General features: G+C 45.1%; 1 protein-coding gene across 4 annotated transcripts in view; it reads left to right on the plus strand.

Annotated features, from left to right (window-relative positions):
* LOC139056050 (nose resistant to fluoxetine protein 6-like) overlaps positions 1–17571 on the plus strand; it is an 81612-nt gene that overhangs the window by 13023 nt on the left and 51018 nt on the right. For 3 of the 4 annotated variants that reach the window (XR_011512113.1, XM_070533868.1, XM_070533869.1), the window contains exons 2-3: positions 11585–12262; positions 15959–16170. Coding sequence is in view for 3 of the 4 variants with exons in the window: in XM_070533868.1 (XP_070389969.1) it covers positions 11893–12262; positions 15959–16170 (582 nt within the window). In the remaining variant the exon portion in view is untranslated. The remainder of the gene's footprint in view (positions 1–11584; positions 12263–15958; positions 16171–17571) is intronic. The other variant, XM_070533870.1, reaches the window with a different exon arrangement.

A 17571-nucleotide genomic window follows, 5' to 3' on the forward strand; every position in this document is an offset into this window, starting at 1 on the left:
CATGGGCAGGTGTCTCTGTATTGTGTTGGTTACATTTTGTTTAGGATGTATAAATTTGGGAAGGAGTTTGTCTGCAATCTGCGCCAACTCGTTGCTTCCTCCTACGTTAGAGCTTTGTGCGGTGGGGGATATTTGGCTCTCGTTCCTCTGTATAAGTTTAAGATTTCTGTGTATCCTCCCTCACAAGCGTGTGGGTGATATTCCGGGGCGCGCGACTGCTCTGCTCGGTACGCGGTCTCTCGAGCTAGGCTGTCGGCCCTTTCGTTACCCTCTATGCCTGTGTGGGCCGGAATCCAAATTAATTTGTGTGTAACAATCTTCTCGGCGAAGTTGGCTCCGCCAAGAGTTCTGAGGGCGGCTTTGCTGATTCTGCCCCTCGTGTAATTTCTGCACGCTTCCTTCGAGTCTGTTAAGATGTTTAGAGGCCTGCATGTCCTATATCCTTCTACTGCCGCCAGCGCCACGGCAATTTCTTCGGCCTCCGCTGTATCGGCTGCCTTTGCCGTCGCACATGTGACCAGATTTCCGTCGCCGTCCACCACCACCGCCGTGGTCGTGCGCTTCCCTTCTCGCGGGTAAGTGGCAGCATCCATGTACACCGTGTTCTCTAGTAGCACTAGTGTCTTTTTCACGTATTCGGCTCGCGCCGGCCTTCTGCTCTCATGGAGGTTGGGGTCCATGTTCTTAGGTACTGGCCTAACGCTTATTGTTTTTCTTAAGCAGTCGGGCACGTCTGCGTATCTATCCACGTGTCCGCTCGTGTCCCGTCCCAGCCTAGTCAGGAGCGCTCTCCCTGCAGTGGTGCTTTTGAGTCTGGCTTTTTGCGTTTCAAGCAGGGCTTCCGCCAGTTCGCTGAAAGTGTTGCTGATGCCCAGTTGGAGCAGTTTTGCGTTTGACGTATTTTTTGGCAGATGGAGAGTACGGGAAGAAACCTGGAGGCTTACGAAAAGGGTTCTACTTAAATTGAGGACGACGCAACGAGCTATGGAAAGAAGAATGATGGGTCTAACGTTAAGGGATCAGAAAAAAAACAGGTTGGGTGAGGTATCAAACGCGAGTTAATGACATCGTAGTTAAAATAAATAAATGGCGTGGGCAGGATATGTAATGAGGAGGGAAGATAACCGATGGTCATTAAGTGTTACGGACTGGATTCCAAGAGAAGGGAAGCGTAGCAAGGGGGGCACAAAGTTAGGTGGGTGGATGAGATTAAGAACTTTGAAGGGACAACATGACCACAATTAGCCCATGACCGGGGTTGTTGGAGAATTATGGGAGAGGCCTTTGCCCTGCAGAGGGCGTAACCATGCTGATGTTGATGATGGTGATTTATCAAAAATACTGAAATTTTCAGAACCCTCATACATTGCTTTAGAAGCGTAGTCGCGACCCAAGCTTGCAATGCATGCTGTCATGACTGCGGTGATTTGACCATCATTCCCATATCGCCCATTACTAAAAGCTTCCAAACCGTAACATATTAAGAACAATCAGTAGCAGAAATGTCAGAAGTGCAATCAGTGTTAAAGCAGTGTAAAAGAAAGTGCTCTTCGTTACCACATTTTGTCAAAAAGAAACATGTTTTAACCTATAAAGTAATATACTTTGGGTATTAAGACATTTTTCTTTTTTTTTAGAGAACACTATGTGACCTTACAAGGCCATGCATTGTCTCGGGGGAAACAAGTCTCCTCATCAGCGGCTGTGAGCAGGAAGACACTGAGATCAGTGATGACACATCCCTAGAAAAGTCAATAGTGATGTGGCTGTGCCTCTTTGGGGGAATGTAATATGTAACTTATCCGATGGCATATGACTAATGTTTGTGCAACCAACTTCAATCCAAGAACAAGCAAAGAAATATCATGGGCGCAAACAAGATTACAGGATTCGTACACTGCGTCGCACATTGAAATAAAGATAAGATAAAGACACGCTTTCTCGGCGATCTGAAAATGCTTTCAGTCTAAGATTTTTTAGGCATCAGCGTCTCATTGCACCATATTTTCTGGGAATGAATATTATGAATAAATGATGTACCCCAGGAAGAAGTATGTGTGTCCTACTTCTTTGGTTGCCTAGAATATTTGTCCTTCTTAGCGAAAGAAGCCTGTGAAAAAGAATTTGATCAGATATTTACGGCCAAGATTCGGAGAAAGAGTGCAATGAAACGTTGATTTTGATCCGGGAAATTCTGTCCTGACGTCGCTATCCTACACAAGGCCTGCTATCTTCGAACGTCCGGCACAGCATAGCATTGTTGAGATGGCATTCGTCATTTTCTGCAAGGAGATATTGAGGTGCTTGTTTACGTTTTAAATCACTTGGCGTCGTCGGAGGGTGCCAGGGTTTCGCAAAACCCCTTCTTAGTAGATTAGTTTCAGTGTCACCGCCGGGGGCGTCTTGCATAATTTCATTGCAGCATACTCAGCTTCTACTTCGCCGGCCTGCTGTCACTGTCAAAGCGTCTTGGTGCGCCACAGTCTGCGACGCAGAAGTTAATGAAAAGGACTGCGGAGAGCTATGTGAGCAAAGCTCGTTTCAGAGAAGCGACCAAAGCGCCCAAGCCAACAAGGGTCGGTGCTCCTTCGTTGCTTACAACGCATGCAAAGAAGGGGCGAGAGGAGATAGGGCATGCTCCTCACTATCCACCTTGCGCCATCGGGAGCGCTTTCTGAGCGTGGAGATTCGTCACACCATAATAAGCGTGGGAACAGGGCTCCTGATCACGTCTGCTAAGCGTGAAGAGGAGTTGCTGATCACTCCTAGCAGGCGTGATCAGTAAGTGTGGAGAAGTATCACGCTTAGATTAAGCGCGTAAAAAAACTGCAAACGCACGCTTAGATAAGCGTGGATTTTTAGTGCAAGTTATGGAACCGGTGCGAGAATGGTAGCGCGTCTGCTGCTTTGGCTGCTCACGCAGGTTCTCGTCGGTTGTGCCGTGAAGGGGTGCACACATGACAAGCTGCACTATCGCAACCACAAGTTACCTTTTCTGGCCACAAGAACACCACGTAGCTTGCCGACGGTGGTGATCAGCGTTGGCTTCGACGAAGGTCCATGCAGTCCCACTACGTTGAACCCCACAGGGGCGTCTGCCTCAGCAGGCGTTTAGTGTGTTGCGGCACCACGTACCCGAGCACACAAGGATTGAACCCTCCTGCGCGTACTCGTGCGCGGCTTTACCGTGCCTGGGAAAGGGGGATCCTGGGGGTTGAGCCGATGCCGGGTGTTCGGACCTTTAAAGCCCCCCGGTGGAGTCAACACACCTGTTGGTCTCTACTTCATATAGACGGTAGGCCCGGACTGACCATACCGGGGGAAATCGGCAGTCGCCTGTAGGTGCCCCCTCTTCAACCCTTTCTTTCTCTCCCACTTTCAATCTTTCCTGTGTTCTACTCGCTTATTCTTACTTCGGAATTTCCGGGTGGCAAGGGTTTACCATGTGTAATATATTCAGCCTTGGATATATACATTAAGTTACAGTGGCGGTGCATAGCTGGCGTCTGCAGGTTCGTTGGAACCTGTAGCGTCCCCTTGTTGGGCTCGGTGGTGGGTCGCTACCACCGCCACTGAATTTTGAAACCATCCAATGGCAGAAGCGTTCCCGCGATTTTCAGATCGGGTTATGAAAAGAGGTCGCACCGAAGCAGCTTTCCAGTGCTTTTTGAAACCAAATGAAGACACACGTCCACAATGCCATGTTCTCCACAGTGAAGGCAACAAAACCGTAAAAAACTGTCACCATTTCTAATTTCCAAATGCCTAACAAACACGATTGGACCAGGATACAAGGCCTCAAAGATGGCTAGCGGAGACCTCCTCATCGAATTGACCAAGAAAGAGCAACTAGAAAAGCTCGCTGAACTCACCAGTATCGGTGACATTAATATGAATCTCTCCTCATCGCTCACTCAACACAAGCAGGGGTGGTATATCAGAAGAAGACTTCCTAAACATCAGTGACGAATAGCTCAGGAGAGCACGTTGTTGGGCGAGTCGGTCGTACATACTTAAAGAAGGGAATTGCGCTAAAAAAGACACGGGCGAGTAAGGACATGGACGGGCGCACCATGTCCATGTCCTTACTCGCCCGTCCATGTACGAATAGCTCCTTGAACGAATGTACGAATATGTACAAATAGCTCCTTGAAGGATTTCAGGAGCAAAATGTAATTAAGGTGCAAAGAATCACACTATGGCGAAATGATCAAGCGATCCCGACGAAACATGTGATATTGACATTTGGTAGAAGCACTGAGCCTAGTTCAGTTGACGTAGGATATTTGGAAATCAACGTGAGACCACACGTTGAGCCCGAGGCGGTGTTTCAAGTGCCAGAGGTTCGGGCATGCATGGCAATCGTGCAGGGGCAAAGAAACATGCGCGAAATGTAGTGCCAATGACCATCCTTCTGATAACTACAATGCTCCCACATTACGTAGCAACTGCAAGGGCGATCAAGGGGGTTCAATGTTGAACCGAACTCCAAGGCGCGAGACGCACTTCCCAGCGCCTGACTCCCGATCATCCAGCGCCTCACAGAAGGCGATGGAGGTTGGCCTGAAAACGCCGGCGTCATTGACGCCCAAAGATTCGCGCTGCTTGGAGCGCTCCAAGAAGGAGAAACATCTTGTAACTCCGCCGAAAAAGGGACAGGTAACCTGAATGGCTTCCGCCTTTCATAAGAGTGATCAGCTTTTTAATATATGACCACTACAACTTGTAAGCTCACACCCTTAAGTATTTTTTTCAATTCCAATAGCTTTCATATTCATTGGAATCGCAGAGGCCTAATTTCCAATCTAGGTGACATCAAATAGATTAAAAGTGGGTTATCACTAGTAGCATTCTGCCTTCGTAAAACGAACATAGGCCCCCAAAATAAACATTTTCTTAAAGGTTTTACTGTCGTAAAAAAGGACCGCGAGCGCTATCACGAGGTGTCGCTATTGCTCTCCAAGGTGGCATCCCCACACGGAACGTTTTATTACATTCTCTGTACGAGGCAGTAGCTGTCACCGTTTTATCATTTAAGACTGTCACCATCTATTCATTGTACATTCCTCCCTAAATCCATTTCACTACTCGAAACCTGGAAAATTTAAAAGAAATGTTACCGGAGCCATTTGTTTCAGTAGGAGATTTTAATGCTCATTGTACTCTTTGGGGCAATGTTAAAACTGATCAAATAGGGCAACTCGTTGAATATATTATTCTGTCAAATGACATCTGTTTTTTATACTCAGGTGCACCGACCTACTTTTCACCGACTCCCCACGCTATTAGTTGTTTAGATTTAGCTTTCTGCACACCGTATCTTTTGAGTGATCATAAGTAGGAAGCTCTCTACACGTCATATTCGCGGAATTCGTGGCTGAATGCTAGACTGTCTATGTGATTCCATGTCAGTTAGAACATTTCAAGTACGTCTTGGCACAATACTTTCACGGACATGTACACAAGAAAATGGCGTTCCACAAGGTTGCATCCTGAGCACGACACTCTTCATAGTCAAAATGAACTCTGTTAAAAAGATCGTCCCATCATCTGTTGAACATTCAATATGTGTCGACGATTTGCAAGTGGCTTGTCGCGCCTCAAACTTACTCATCTACAAAAGACCATTACAAATAACGATCAATAATCTTACACAATGGGCTAACAGAAATGGTTTCCGATTTTCAACACACAAAACTGTTACAGTTCTCTTTTTCCAGAAGCGAGGGTTACACTGCAGTCTAGGTCTGACATTATATGGTACAACGCTACCGGTCAAAGAAGGCTACAATTTTTAGGCGTACTTTTGACACAAAACTGAACTTTCTGGCCCACATTAACCCAACTAAAATTAAAGTAAAAGAAAGCAATAAATATCCTCACGGTTTTCTCGAACAAGCACTGGGGATCTGACCCATCATGTCTACTACATATTTACCAGTCCCTTCTACGTATCATCCTCGACTACGGTAGTGTAGTTTATGGTGCAGCTGGGCAGCCCTACATTAGGCGACTTGATCCAGCCAATAATCCCGGCCTACGACTGGAGAGTGGTGCCTACAGAACAACGCCTGTCCAAAGTTTATAGGCTGACTGCAATGAGCCTTCCTTACAGCACCACAGAACACTATTTACACTATGCTATGTGCTGAGGATTCGATCATCACCACAACATATATGCAACAACATCGTAACACACTGCAAGTCACCGATACACTACACAAATAAACCGAACAGGATTCGGCCACTTTTTTTACGACACGAAGAATACTGTCAGACTCATGAAGTTCCTAATGAAGTCCTGCGGGTTGCTGAAATGCCACGAAGATTGCCCCCGTGGTGCAATTTTACACAGCTATGTGACTGGACACTAACACATCTAAAGAAAAAAAGACATTCCACAAGAACACATAATACAAAGTTCGGAACTATTCAAGAAAATTATAAAAACTACGGAATTTCCGTGTAGTTAACTCGCATAACACTTCCATACAGAGACAGTAAACGAGTGATTCATAAGGGCCTAACATAAAAATGGCAACAAGAATGAAACTCGTGCATAAATAAGTTACATATGGCTAAACTCCTGCTTAGCGAGTGGAAATCAAGCAAACCGAGAACTGTTCTATGAGGTGATGTTAGGCCGACTTCAAATTGGACACACGCATCTATCACACAATTTTCTATTTCGAAAAGAAAACCCACCAACTTACGAGAAATTTCATGAATTGCTAACAGCAAACCACATCATTATTTCATGTCCGAATATTGAAGCTCAGTTTCGGGTCAGTTTTGGGTCAAATTAGTTCTGTATGCCTTTGCGGTTCAGGCCCCTTTACCGTTAATGCGCTTCCAATTTGGGAACGTGTCAATGCTTCGTGCTAGCCGTCGATTCGTGCTCATGAGACGTGCTGCATTTTATTTATTGCTATTGCTTGTTTTGCGGAGATTGGGAACTTAATATTGATCCCCCTAGGATGCTGCTCTTCAGAAGTTCCTGCTTGGCCAGAATGATATTAAGGAACGACTAGCCGCAATTGAATTTTTTTTTGCTGATAACAAAGATGCCAAGAAGAAAATAAATGCTGGCTTGACAAATCTGCAAATGAACATCCGTTGACGAGCTCCGAAGTAGTTTACACATTGCCACAGGCCTAATAATCTTCAACAGACAGAACTGCAGATGCCAAAGGTGAAGTTGGATGCATTTAAATATAGGAGTCGGCACTGCGATCAGATATTCTTTGGCATTGAAGGTAAAAAAATATGAATCATATGCGAGGGCAGAGAACCGCACTAAGGATATCTGCTGCTCGGCTGTTGGAGCAAGCAATGTACGCATTGAGGGAATTCACCACCTTAGCAAATTTAACCCTAGCAAAAAGTGCACTGTAATTGAGAACTTCGAGTTAGGCAAGATGCCCTGGACAAAACAAGACATGTGTAGAGCACGGGAATCAGGATCTCTCAGTGTTTTTCCATAGCTGTAAGGTGAAAACAAAAATGCTTATGGCAAAACGAAAATGGACGTCAGGTAGGTTCTGATGAGTTATTCCTGAAACATGCCGCATTGTACGTAAAGATGGTAAGATACGTGAAATACATAGGAGGTAAGTGCGGAACATGACAGAATGAATTACACAGCGCTTATCCATCTCTGCCGATCGTAAATTGCTGTAGTAGCAAAAAAAATATATGACTTTCGAAACTTCATCAAAATAACTAAACCTTCCGTGGTTCTTTCTTCAGAGCCGTGGTTGTGTATGGCATAAGTGACAAACAAGTATTTGTTACAAAGCACGTGATTTATCGCGTGAATCGAAAATTTTACGGTGCATGCTTTCTCCCTTCAGGACATGTGCGGCTGTTTGATTTCATATACGTCCACGTAGCGGTAAATATTTGGAAGGGAGTTCTTATTGTAGGCCTTCAAGATGCGCAATTAAAAAAGTACATGAGATTTTACAAAATATGTCGAGATGGTCGCTGCAAGATGTTCCAACTTGGTTATTGAAGGTTACGGTATCTTACCTTATGGTCAGTGCCCATGAGCAGGAGATGTATCAAATGCTTACAGTAAAGAATTATTCGTCCCATGCGCTTGTTGGTAACTCACACAGCTGGCATTTCCGACCGACGTGTAGAGACAATTTTAGAATCTGCTTCTAACTGATGTTCCCGCAGCTGCGCAGCCTGCTTTTGGTTTGCCAAGCATTAGCAATGACACACTGATCTGACTGAATTTAAATTAGAATACGGTAACATTCAAGGTTGCATGAGTGACGAGTTTGTAGCTGCCTTAAAAAGCGCGGGCACGGGATGTGTTACCCGCGCTAGAACCATGACATGCCTCATAAGGATCTTTAAACAAGATTGCATGAGTGACGAGTTTGTAGCTGCCTTAAAAAGCGCGGGCACGGGATGTGTTACCCGCGCTAGAACCATGACATGCCTCATAAGGATCTTTAAACGGAAATGCGCACTCTTCATGACTGATAAAATATATCTAGGGAAAGAAATTCGAAACTGCGGTAGCGCTATGTGGCCTTCTGGGGACATGATGTCGCGACGAAACAAAAGTAAACCCTGATTTAAGAAAACAGTGCGCACTTTCACTTAGAAAAGACAATGCACGTACACAGCATATAAGAATTATCGAACATTGTATAGACAAAAAATACTGCAAAACGTCGCCAAGCTATGAAGAGTACAATTATACAAGCGAAATAATTTTTTGTTTAATTTGCATGTAAAGGTGCGCGCAAATGAATCTTGGCACTGCATCAAAACCAAATGGCAAAGATAACATGTAGATTACGTGTGTGTAACAAGGTTGCAACCTTATTCACGATAGCGTAGGAAAAGCGGTGCGCTTTGAGCAGCTATCCTGCCTTTCCTGCCCGCGCAAATAGGTCCGTCATTACCACAATTTCAGTTTACTTTGTGACTGTGCAATGGACACTGTTAATTTGACCCGCCGTGGTTGCTCAGTGGCTATGGTGTTGCGCTGCTGAGCACGAGGATGCAGGATCGAATCCCGGCCACGGCGGCCGCGTTTCGATGCGGCCGAAATGCGAAAGCACCCATGTGCTTAGATTTATGTGTACGTTAAAGATCCCCAGGTGGTCGAAATTTCAGGAGTCCTCCACTACAGCGTGCCTCATAATCAGCAAGTCGTTTTGGCACGTAAAACACCCCAATTTAATTTCTTTAACTGTTAATTTGACAAAAGGGTAATTGAGTTGCTGCTCAAAGATTTGGACCCGACTAGTGCTACCAGGCCCGATGGTTAACCGAGAGCTCTGTTCTGCTCATGTGCGCAAATTGTGTGTAAGTACATGTACCTAATTCTGCTTTCCGATCACTTGATCGGAAAGCAGCTCATGTGAGTGCGTCTGCTCACATAGGTTCTCTCTAATTATCGTCCGAGGTCTCCAACTGGCTTTCCTTCTAAAGCTATTGGACATGCTTCGCCAAAGTGGTAATACGCTGCACATCGTTCTGGTATCGTTACTAGTATTGTCGTATTATATCGTTACTGGTATGCAATTGTCGTCTGATGTGTCTAACAAGCATTGTTTCTAAGGCTACTGCACATGTTTTGCCATACTGCTATTATAAACCATGTAAATTTTGACATTTTGTTTAAGCAGCCACGTGACTTTCCAATACTTTTTGCTTGTACTATACAACTCAGCTGAGTAAGGTAACATGTGTCCTCTTAAGAGTGCTAGATAAACGATCGTCAGGTGACTGCGCATTTGTGTACTTTAAAAAGGCATCCCCACACGGAACGTTTTATTAAATTCTACGTACGAGGCAGTAGCTGTCACCGTTTTATCCTTTAAGACTGTCACCATCTAAAGGCCGTTGCTCATTTTCTTCGGCGAAAAAAATGTAATAGAATATTACCGGAAAAAATATCGAGTGGATAAGGGAAAAATTAAATCCAAGAACTGATTGGCCGGGTTTTAATGCATGGTTCTTTCCCCTTGAAGTTGATCTACCTGGTGTGCCGCAAGAGTATATATATAAAGTCATGCATCCAGGACATCAACGAGGTGCGACGTATTTTTAACACATTTCTATCGCATTTGTCTCTAAAATACCACAGACTTTTCCAATACCTAATTATGACGTTCGCTCTGACATTTCTTCAAATATAGATTTGTTTGCGGACGATTGTATCCTCTATAGAGTGACAAATGATCAGGATGATTTCGTCACATTACAAATTGATTTGAATAGGGTTTCCGTATGGAGCTGGAAATCGGGCATCACTATGGCAAAAGCCGGTCCAAATGTGTGTCTCTGCAAAAGAAGTGCCCCACAAGCTATCTTACAATACAAAGGATGCGAAATTGACCTCTGTATCTGAGTATATACTCCTCAGAGTGTACTTATCGCGAGATCTGAGTAATTGTCATCGTGATATCGTGTGCGTAAGCATATCGAGATTTAGGTTTTCCAAGACGCAATGCAAATCACTTTTCCTGAGAAATTAAAGATTTATTATTTAAAATGGGTATTCACTCAGTTGTACAATATGCGTATTTGGAATGCGATGCCTGGTTTTAAAATGACATAGATAAATTAGCATGGGTACCAAATCTAGGCATTCGCTATGTTTTTAGAAATTATTCGAGAGATTCAGTGTCTCGTGCTTAGTGCGCACATTTCGCTGGGAAAGCGAAACATAGGGACCTGCGTATACTTAAGTTTCAGCATAAGCTTTTTAACAGTAAATCTGGCATACATCATGACATAAACTTGTTTCAACCAACTTATTTATGATTGTGCAGAAATTACATCTGTCAATTTAAGGAAATCTCTTGTAGGACAGACTCATTCAAGAATTAGTCTTTTTCTAGGTTCACAGAAGAACAGAACGGATTGCACAAAAGAAAGTTGTCTGTAAATTCCAAGAACCTATTTGCGTTAACACAGTTGTGTAGATCTTGCGTTTCGGGACTGCTTGCAGTTTTGTCACGATTGCTTTCATTTCTTTTGATCCGCTTGTATTGATCAATCCGACCCACGGCAAGGTGTAGCTTTCACATGAAGAGTTTATTCGAGTCTGCGCAGACCAGACCTATTCTGCAATTTTGTAACTCTTTTTTTAGCATGTTGATTACAACACGCGTAATGGGGTCCACGAGCAACGAGCCTATCGCAATATTTTTCTCACCTGATGCGCGTGTGTGCGCCGTTCCCTACCAGTGCTCAAATGCCGTGTCGGCACGATGCTGTTTCACTGCACGAGGTGTAAAAAAGAAAAGAAAGAAAAAAACTGCGTGAAGGCGGCAGGTTTTACCTTGTTGTAGGGGACACCTGCGTTCGAACACGTGCGATTCTTGACCCGGCGGTAGTTCTTTCCCTTCGTGCTTATTTTTTTATCTTCGCTACTCTGCACTAAGTATTAATTTCGCTAGTCCTAGAGAGAGAGAGAGTCGCAAGGTCCTTGAACACCGGAGAGATTACGGAAACCGTGCACATGCTTTCTTTCTCAGGAATGCGAAAGGCTCCTTTGTACCAATCTCGTGTCTGCGCGACTTGATTAAGCGCAGTTTTTCTTTTTTTCTAGGGAAGAGTGATCGACGCCTCTCCCTGGTGTCCACTTCTTCCGTGACTACCTTCGCTGTGCCCACAAAGAGAAGCTGGCACGGTATTTGGCGACAGTCCTTCTGAATACCTATTCTTCGAGTTAAACTGAAGTGACATCTGAAAATGTTCAGTCCAGCGGTGTCCCATAGCATCGTCCATTAGTTTAAGGCAAAGAGAGAAGCATGCTTTTCTGCCCCGGAGCGCCGAAGACATACTGACAGACTAGGCTGTCTACGTGGTGTGCCTGATCCAGTTCGAGCATCTATCAAATTAGTGTTGCATCCTGCCATGCTTTACCGGTGGTTTTCCGCAACTCGCTTCCGGCAGGCGTCAGTCGAGGGACTTATGCTCGCGGTGCTGTTGCTGTTAGCGTCAACGTGGTTGGCACAAGCTTCGTTAGCACTGCATGAAACAGCGAATGCTTCGAGCACCGACAGATTGGAGACCATGATACCGACGTCGACAACTGCTTTTCCGGAGGATGAGGGCAGGACTGACTACGGGCAAGTGATGCGTGCCTTGGTGGCCCGAGCTTTTGCCAGCATACCGACGTCCTTTCGGAGGAAGTTGCTGGAAGCCGACATCCGGCCAGAGTGCACGGCGGGGCTCTTGCGGACGCTGCGTGGCTTCCAGAACCTCGACCCTTGGGCGCTGAAATGTGAGTCCTTGAGAAAAACCTACAATCGTCCTCAATATGAAATGGAAGAGCGATTTTTAAACAAAAATTGAATAATCGTGATACATGGCCTCAAACATAGCAACTGCATACATAAGAAGATTTTCTTAAACATTTGCTCTCATTGAACACTTTTACGGGGAGACATGTGTGTTAAGCGGCAATGCGGGCTTAAAAAAATTATTTCCTTTCATGTTGATGACGGCTTTCCCTGTGCCTCCAACAGGCATCTATGGCTTCTTTAGGTGCGAATGAAGAAGTCGAATTGTTCACCACTTTCGCGCTCCCTTCTCCGCTCCGTGCACGCTTGCTCTATTGCGCATTAATCTAAATGCTTTCGTAGGACACTTTTTCGGAAGCTGGTGATTTTAACGATGATGTTCGCTCTGCTTCTCTGGCATCGTTCTTACTAGGCTGCAGTGTTAGTTATATGAAAATAGGAACTACCACCTAAAGGAGACAACTCCTGGCTGTCACAATAGAGAACGAAAGTTATCTATTTAGTTGTTCATGCATTCGCCAGGGGCACCGTGGCAAAACGAAAAAAAAAATCAAAGTGATCGAACATACCATAGAAAACAGAACCGAGTGTAAAACTGCTCTTCCTGTACAGTTCTATCACTTTTTACATTGCGCTGTTTGTTTTCCACGTCGTTAACCTAGGAACAGACCCAAGCCACCGTGCTGGTAGAAGGGCGAAATACGGCATTATCTTAAACAGAAATTGATAAAACAAAGAAAGACGATGAGTCTTTTAATGCGAATCATGAGACATGGAGAAGCGGTCCGCAACAAACTTGTGTGCTAGGAACAAAACCAGAACGCCCTGTAGGCGTAATACCTCAAAATTTGCACATGTTACAATTATCGTAACTAGTCGCAAACATGTCGATAGATTCTTAAATATGTCTATAGACATAATCCCTGGGCCAACGTAAAGCTTTAGTCGTATTTCTGATGCCCTTGAAGAGGTACATGTCACTTTAGCGCAGGACTGGTATTTGGACAAGGACGACAGGCGATATAACCTCCTTGTAGATGCATTCGGCGTGAATCAGACAGCATACGGAACTGCTATTTCCTAAAAGGATAACTTTTGCGCCTAGCTGGAATTTCCAAATATTTCCCTAATTCATTGCTTCTTTTCTTTATATAAGTCTAGTAATTTCTCTGGGTTAATTTTCGGCGATTCTCCCGTCGTGGTTGCTTTGTGGCTTTGTCGAGCAGCTTCGTCTCAAGTACTGTTCGTGCGCGTCTCTATACCCTTCTCCGTTACCCTTTCCGTTCTCTCAGCGTAGGGTAAGCAACGGGATTCTTGATTGGTTAACATCCCAGCCTTCCTTTTATCTCTCCCTTTCTTGGAGTTACGCTGCTAAGCACGAGGTCGAAGGACAGAATCCCGGAAGCGGCGGCTGCATCTAGATGGGGACAAAATACAAACATGCTCGTGTACCGTGCATTGGATGCACGTTAAGGTGCCCCAGATGGTCAAAATTATTTCTGAGTCCCCCACTACCGCTTCCATCGTAATTATGACGTGGTTTTGGCATATAAAACTCAAGAATTTAATTTAATTTTGGTGATTCCTTTATTGACTGATCGATTGATTGATTGATTGATTGATTGATTGATTGATTGATTGTTGTCACCACATATTTTTGCCGCAAACGCATTTCGACGCTGGTGCATGCACTGATTGTTACTGTAAATCTAGCATTGGAAATCGGAATCTCTAGGTAGGGTGCACACCGGGAAAGGATTGGAAAAGGCTTACCGCCTTCACGGACTTTCGTAATACTCGCATTGCTCGTGGCGTCGTAGCTGAGCTTTTTATGACGTAGGAATTTCATTTTGCGCCATTCAAACGTGCTCGAATCTGCAGACAGAATGAACTGCCTCCAGTGTTACGAAATTCGAGGCACTCTTAAAGGTACATTGTTCCAGCTATTTTCAATGTGTTCTCATCCTAAAATGAAAAGAAAATCATTGCGAGGTTTTTAGTGTTAAAAGCACGATGTGATCACGACGCACGCGTGGGATGTCGGATTAGTAGTGACGTCCTGGGTTTTTCTTTATTGTGCACCTAAGTCTAAATGGCAGACGGGTGCTTCTTGTATTACGCCCGCAGTGAAATGCGGCTGCTGGGGTAGGCATCGAACCAGGGACATCTTAATGGTGTAACGCCATAGCCACTGAGCCTATCGCTGCGGGTGTACTCTCGTGCTAGCATGCTGTTGAAATATTTAATGCAGAAAGGTAGAAGGAGGCTATAATTGTTGCTCAAGTTGCCTCACGCATCATGCCGATTATGATTAGATAAAGCAGCATGCGGACACGTGCTTACCGCTGACGACTCCTCATCAGTGCCTGGTGTATAATCTGCGGCGCTGTACTTGAATCGACGAGCAGACTAACCTCGATGCAGATACCACTCTACCTCTTCTGGTCTATCAACCGGGCTTCTCAACATGTAATGCCAGTTATATTGGCTGCGAAAAATTATCCTTGTTGTGCCCACATACGTTGTGACGTTCGGGTACTTTTTTTTTCTTTCTTTCTTAAGAAAGTATTCCAGCCCTACTTGTTTTTTTACGAGCATACAAAAAGAAATGGCCGGAAAGGGGCTGCTCCAACTATGTTTATTGAAACTTACATACATTACATTTATAAAGCAATAATGGCTGCAGGAAAAACAATATGCACGCAACGAAAAGCGCAGATTATTGGGAGCGGACTGCTTAATGTCACGTTTTGTTTAATAAACCAAATTCACTGGCACTCAGGAAGTGGGAAATGGTGCTTACACATGTGTCGCCTCTCTGCGTGATCAAAAAAGGATTCCAATAGCTCTAGAGCTAATCTGTCCCTAGTTCGGGTTTGAATTTTGATACCCTCGCGTCGTGGATCCCAAGTTTGATCGTTAAATCTTGGCGAGAGCGGCAGTGGGCGAGTGCATTTTGGGACGAGGCGGTGACGTCTACTGTTGATGTTTTTTGTTCTCTGGCGTGGTCTTTGAAACAGCGCCCAGTGTCACCCTCATGAGCTTTGCCCCATGAAAGTGGGATATCCTAGTCAACACCCGAGCACATCGTACGTACAGCTTTTTGCGTCCTTCCACAGCTGGAAGTCGGTGGGCCACCACTGCTACTTGCAGAGAGGCGACGCGGGCGACAACGCCACTTCGGTCTCTCTTGGCGCCAGTGAATTCAAAATACCTTAATCTGCGGTTTTCTTCGTGTGTATTGGGTTTATCCTACAGCCATGAATGCACATGCACTTCGTGCCTTCTTTCTTCATAAACGTACGTGTGTAGGTATCAGTCAACACATATGGAGTAGCACATGTACTGTCACGCCTTTCTGGGTGCTCGTTAAAAATAGTAGCGCTGAATTACTTTCTTAAGAAAACTAAAAAAAACACACATCACATGCTAGCCCCGTGAGCTGTTTTAAAAATTATAGTTTTGGGTAAGGGTCGCAGGGGAGACCGTTTCACTCTCTTTTATATCGGGCTTGGGTGGGTTTATGGATGCACGCAAATACTTTGGAGTTGTGATGGCCCGGACTGGTAGGCCCCGACCCCTCCCTCTTGCATTTTTACTTGCCCATGCCAGCGCCACAAGCCACCCCTACAAACAGCTCTGCGATCTGAGTGTAAATATCATTGTTCAATGCGCAGTGTTCGATGCATCCGGCAAGTACCCCACGGGCCTCTTCTGGGGCACCCGCGCGGATATGGGAGCATTCGACGAGTGCCTCAGCATTGTACTACGTGACGGCTATGGGAACATGCTGTCGCGAGGACAGTATTGCAACCTGATGATATACGTCACGAACGGCTCAGCGGCGGAGGAGATGGTTCACTCAGTCTCGGATGTGTTGCACCCAAGGGTAAGTGAGACTGAGTTTTATTTGTACTGTATTCCCCAGGACGACGTTCTGTGGAGTAATGCGTTTTTTTTTGGAATGCTATGCAATTCTTCATCTAGTCGGAGCCATGGTCACAGCAAGGTTGCCTGCAATGACGCGCCAATCCGGGAGATAAAACAGCTTCAAATGCCGGCGGGCATAGCATACAAACTGGACTTAGATTGCGAATTAGGGCGACGCGCGACAGCACGTCATGGACATGAGCGCATACGTAAGATCCATGAGCAACATGTCGTCGTTGCTGCCGTTGCCATTTCATAAGCTTCATGACAATGTTATCATACATTCGTTCTCGTCTCATCGTCCTCTTTCCGCCATTTTATGTAATACACGAAATGGCCTTCAGCACGTTACAGGCCATAAATAGGGCTTGGCGACAAGGTCTATTTCTGGATTAATAGCTACCTGCAAACGAGATTCGTTTCCTTACTTACCGAGGATGGCCTAACCTCCCAGCATTACAGCAACCGTGTGGTCCCCCAGCACGGAGTACTGAGCCCGACGCTATTCAATCTAGTAGTCATTGGAGTCGCCGACATTCTCCTATGCACCGTCGGGCTCTCCATCTATGCCTACGACATTTGTATTTGGACATCCGTTGTGACGCGACTTCATCTTGGAGGGAGGATTCAGAAAGCAGCCATTTTACATCATCCTACTTTCGGAAACAAGGACTTCAAATATCGCGGGCAAAGTGTGCCGTGATAGCATTTACCTGGAAACCATTGTCTATCTACGCGATATTATTCGATGTTCAGCGGATATCGCATAACGCAAGTCACAATTTTTTTTGGGCGGATATTGACAGAAATCTTTTCTGTACCTCTCATGTGAATGTGAAAAAAAAAACATCTGACGGAAATTTGCTAAATGTTTAAGTTCCTAACAGGAGATCCCTGGCGAGTGTCACTCTATCCTGCAACTGTACACGGTCCTCTTTATTGGATTCCTGCGGTACAGTTTACAGGTTATCTACAACGCCTCAACGAATAACTTCAATGCAATCCAACGTATCCAAGCTCAAGCAATCATAATATTTCTTGATTTACCATGAAGCGCGTCAACGACCGAAGTTATTGTAATCGCTCAAGATTATACTATAGGAACGCACATTATTATTGAAACAATGCGTGCGTACATTAGACACTTTGCCCAGACCCCTACCCACCACGTCGACATTCTTCCACTAGAAAAGCGCCACACGAAATTCAGTGTGACTGCCTTCGCGCAGCGTGCCTCTCTTACGTGAGGGCACGCACCTGTGGCCAGACCTTCGATTGCTCCATGGTGTGCAAGCCATACTAAAGTAAACATCACAATCCCAGGACTTCAAAAAAAGTCGGACATACCTTCACACGCACA

This window comes from Dermacentor albipictus, chromosome 2, assembly GCF_038994185.2.
Source record: "Dermacentor albipictus isolate Rhodes 1998 colony chromosome 2, USDA_Dalb.pri_finalv2, whole genome shotgun sequence".
NCBI lineage: Eukaryota > Metazoa > Arthropoda > Arachnida > Ixodida > Ixodidae > Dermacentor > Dermacentor albipictus.